Raw genomic sequence first — 4,755 nt, 5'->3', positions numbered from 1 at the left:
CAAAAGTTTGATTAAACTATTAGATAAAAAAATTATCCTGCCTTTGTTTTTGTGGTAGTTGGTGAATACTGGTTGTGTGGTGGTGAGGTAATGAGTTGAGTAAGGTACCAAGTGATAGTGCGGAAGTACTGAGTACTGACACTAACAGAAACGTATGTGATTGCATGTTAAAAAATAAAGATTTTATTAGGAGCCTTCAGCAGACATCATTTTATTAAGTTGCCAAAAGCAAAAAGTCAGAGGCTTCCAGTGGTAAGTGGTATTGCTAAACTTAACACACCTTCCATGATCCATAGTGATACAAATAATGAAACACGCTTACATAGTGTGTTAACCCAAACCTGTTTTATTTCAATAGCTGTGAAAAGTCTTAAGCATAGGAAAATAATATTTTCACAATAAAACAATTCATCATCTTAATATTGCCATCAGTCTCTCAGTAACATTTCCACAACAGTAATTTAAATAATAACAGCAATTTAAACACAAAATTAAAAATTAACAGTTGGGCAAAACAAATTCAAATCCTTATCTGTAGCAGTGATGCAGATAAAAATTACAAGTTTTAGCATTGTCAAATAGAATTATGAAGAGAAATGAAAATAATGAAGACCATACAATAACAACTCTTTTACATTAAAAAAAAAGGATTCTTAGTTAAAAACATTGTCATAGAGTTTGATCTCTTGTGAGTATTCAATGTTCAAAAATTCACAGGGATAAATTGCTATATTAAACATAGAAAAAATAATATCACAAAAAATACTTCGCTTGAGCATAGAGAAAACATTCTAGGGGGATGTGTATAAGTATCTTTTCTGTTATAAATATGTATCATTCCTGTTATAAATACATCTCTAAATTTGATACATTTTAAAATTTAAGAGATTAGTTTTGGTATAAAGCAGATGTTTGGTAAGGCACTGAGTATTTTACAAAAAATACTTAAAACAAAATGAAATTTTTTTTTTAAAACATGTGAAGGATGTATAATTTAAAACATTTTTTTTTACATAAACATTTCATTAAATAAATTAATAGAGGATGTCTGTTATTGAATAAGCAGGTGCACATTGTTCATGTGGAATTACATGCTTCATGGTCAACTCTTGGGTATGGAATCAACAGTGTTGTACCATGGTCAACTGTTGGGTATGGAATCAACAGTGTTGTACCATGGTCAACTGTTGGGTATGGAATCAACAGTGTTGTACCATGGTCAACTGTTGGGTATGGAATCAACAGTGTTGTACCATGGTCAACTGTTGGGTATGGAATCAACAGTGTTGTACCATGGTCAACTGTTGGCTGGAATCAACAGTGTTGTATCATGGTCAACTGTTGGCTGGAATCAACAGTGTTGTACCATGGTCAACATTTGGTGGAATCAACAATGTTGTACCATGGTCAACTCAAGGCTGGAATCAACAGTGTTGTACCATGGTCAACTTTTGGTGGAATCAACAATGTTATACCATGGTCAACTCTTGGGTATGGAATCAACAGTGTTGTACTATGGTCAACTGTTGGCTGGAATCAACAGTGTTGTACTATGGTCAACAGTTGGCTGGAATCAACAGTGTTGTAACAGTGTTGTACCATGGTCAACTCTTGGGTGGAATCAACAGAAAACAATTGTGCAAAAATAAATAAACCAGAAAAACAATCAAGTTTTGTTAACAAACAGATCTCACAAGGTCTCTAAAGATAAATTGAAAACATGATTTTCACAAGTTCAACCAAAAATTCAATTATTTAAAAAAAATGTCAAGTCACGTTAACTAAAAAAATTTGATGAACAAAAAATTGAAGAAATTATATCTATTTAAGACTCACAAAAAAGTAAGCAATCACATAAACTGGAGCCTGGAGCAAAGAACAAACAGAATAAAGCAGGCCACAAACAGCTCTGTGTTTCCCATAGACCTTCATATGGAATGCATTACACAAGCATGTAATCAACTTGAATTAATTGTTGAGACAAAATATTATGCATTATGATGTAACAGCTACAACACACTAGTTTAAAACTAATTAGGTCTTTAACATAGAGATGTAAAAAGAAAACACATAATGTTATACATAATACAGAAAATTGCAGGTGATTAAAAAAAATATAACTTTCTATGAGACCTCCATATCACAGAGTACCAGCCAATATTGGTAGCAAGTTAAACAAAACAACATTGGATTTTTTGTCTGAACTTTGTAAACTATCAGATTACACTGTTTTAGGGGTACATGTTTTTTAGGCATACATGAAGAATTACAGTTATAATTGATATTTTCAGAATACATGGCCACTTAAATATAACTTAGAAAAATATCTTTAGGATTTGAAACAAAGATCAGCAGGGATTGTCTCTTCACAATAATATCAAGAGGGAATTTGAGAAGTTTTGTCCTCTATCTGTTAATGAGCCAACCCATATTGTTATACAATTAGGTATTTAATAAGTATTAGGCATCTAGTCATGATGGTAACAGTATGTACATTTAAACATTAGATAAGCTATTACAGGTTTTTTAATTTAAATATCATTCAAGGGTTTTTAACATGATTTAAAATGGTAGAAAAATATCAAATAAAACAAAAAACATTGATGACTTAAGGTAAAAACAATCCATTCAGTATACCCCTGTAAAAAATATAAAGTCTTTGGCTAATGGCATTACGCAATGACTGTAACAGACAGCTTGTATTTCATGGAATGTGGAGTAGATTATTGGAAGAGAAAAGTTCTTGTATACAGTCATAAACTGGTTGTCCTGCGTCAACAACGGGACCCAGCAGTCCCATGACTTTATCGAAGTCGTGCTTACACATGACATCAATCAGGTGTTTCTTTGTTGGCAGGGCATACACTGCTATGGCCGCCACCAAGTGTGTAATGTTTGGGTGGTGGTGGTACAAAGTCTCCTTGTAAACTTCCCAAGCCAGTTTGGACATTTTCTCATGCTCGTCACCTTGCATGATTCTTCTCATGAAAGCCAAAATAAACTCTAAAGCATGATGTAGCCTTAGCAGCATGCGGGTGCCAGATGCATGTGGCTGTTTAACATGTGTTGTCCTGTTCGCTATCTCATGAGCCATCATGGACTGTACAGTCCTGTAGTGCTCACCATTGATGGAGTCCATGTGATACTCTATTGCCCTAATTTTAGACTCCAGGTCTTTTGCTACGAAACCAAACAATTTCCCAGTGAGCTTAAAAAATCTACACAGTTCATGGAAAGCAGACAGATATTCTTTTAGATCCAAACTATTTTCACTGGAGAGACACAGCTGAAAGGATTTCAGAACTTCATCCAAATTGAAATCATGTTTTTTACTGCTGTCAAATTTGGCCATAGCTGTGGTGTTCAAGGTAGATCTAGTAAATCTGTTGTTTAATCCAACCACTGACTGAAATAAAATAAGAGTAAAATTCTTTAACTATTACATTTATATATAAACTTTTATATTTTAACTAAAAAGCTTAGACAATAGCATATAAATACAGATTAAATTTAGCTACTCTTGTAGGCTCAAGTGTTTTTAGTTTGTTCTATATATATCGTAATATATGTAATATTAAATTAAAGTATTAAGTAAACGTAAGACCCTCAGGCCTTAGGGTCTGGGCCTATATGGCCTAAATTTTATTTATTTTATATCGGTAGGCCTAGAGTATAGTGAGAAAACAAATGATTTCAACCATGACATTATATATGCTTATTCCTAAGCTTAAGCAAAAAAAATTTAATATTACTAAATATTAGACAACTTGCTCATAAGACATAGAACAATAAAGTAAATAGAAAAAAAAAATTAAAATTGATCTAAAAATGTATTAATGCTTAGAAAGAATTCTAAGTTTGAGGACCTATCATTTTAGTGGACTTCACATGCAACGATTTAATTTATTAGCCTACAATGTACAGGTATTGAGGTACAGTTCAGGCTTTGTGAGTAATGAGTATTTAACTTAGATATTCAGCGAAATTAAAATTAAACTACTTTTAATTCATGTCTGGTTTGATTTTCAGTTGCATGTTAGGCCTAACCCCAAAACCCAACAATTTGAATTTGACCTCTGAAGGAATTCCTGGCCACTCAAAGGGCTGAATAAATACTTTAAAGTTTTTACTTGTAAGTAAACATTACAATGCACAATGACTTCACTTTCATTAAACACTTAACTTAGGTACATAGAAAATCAATATTCAATCGGTTCGCCAGAAAAGAGAAATGAATTAAAAATGTTGCCATACAAATAGTTAGGCCTATTTGAACTCACAATCGAAAAATACACACTTAATTCTAAAAAATGAAAAAAAATTTCATTGGTTAATTTAAAAAAGCCTCATGAAAATGACTTAGAAATAGAATATGCACAGATAAAACTATTGTTTATGTCACTATGACTATTCCCCATATAGATCTAGATCTATATGGGCTAGATCTATACTTTTTTTAGTCTACACAACACACTATAATCATAACACTAGACTAATGATTAAACTGTACCATGGCCTGAATATTTTATTTTAGTTATAAATACTTGCTTGACTTTTAAACCTTTAAGATATTTATTCGGTCTGAGCTAGTGAAAAATCTATTTTTTTAAATTTAATAGGCCAAGTTTGCATAGTCCTACGTCCTACAGTATACCTATTTTATAACATTATCCGAATATCTGTGAATTATTGATTCAGATTTTAACATACCGCCCCAGTCGGTCGACGTCTGCTAGATTTACCTCTGTGCTTACA

The 4,755-nt window shown here is 32.3% G+C and overlaps 1 protein-coding gene across 4 annotated transcripts; it reads right to left on the bottom strand.

The window, feature by feature from the left end:
- Positions 1-331: 331 nt before the first annotated feature.
- LOC131953203 (ceramide-1-phosphate transfer protein) lies at positions 332-4,755 on the bottom strand. Of its 4 annotated transcripts, none has more exons than XM_059316276.1 (2): positions 4,743-4,755; positions 332-3,406 (listed from the first exon to the last, which is right to left on the bottom strand). In XM_059316276.1, the coding sequence occupies exon 2, from the start codon at positions 3,350-3,352 to the stop codon at positions 2,705-2,707; it is 648 nt and encodes a 215-aa protein (XP_059172259.1). In that variant the 5' UTR covers positions 3,353-3,406; positions 4,743-4,755; the 3' UTR covers positions 332-2,704. The 4 variants fall into 4 exon arrangements, with proteins under 4 accessions (XP_059172259.1, XP_059172256.1, XP_059172257.1 ...); XM_059316273.1 differs by having other exon boundaries at positions 4,655-4,749; XM_059316274.1 differs by having other exon boundaries at positions 4,711-4,748.

The sequence above is a fragment of the Physella acuta genome, unplaced genomic scaffold, assembly GCF_028476545.2.
Source record: "Physella acuta isolate Inbredline_101_S28 unplaced genomic scaffold, ASM2847654v3 ptg000913l, whole genome shotgun sequence".
Classification (NCBI taxonomy): Eukaryota; Metazoa; Mollusca; class Gastropoda; family Physidae; genus Physella; species Physella acuta.
The sequence above is the reverse complement of the archived record's forward strand: the minus strand, read 5'-3'. Positions and strand labels throughout refer to the sequence as shown.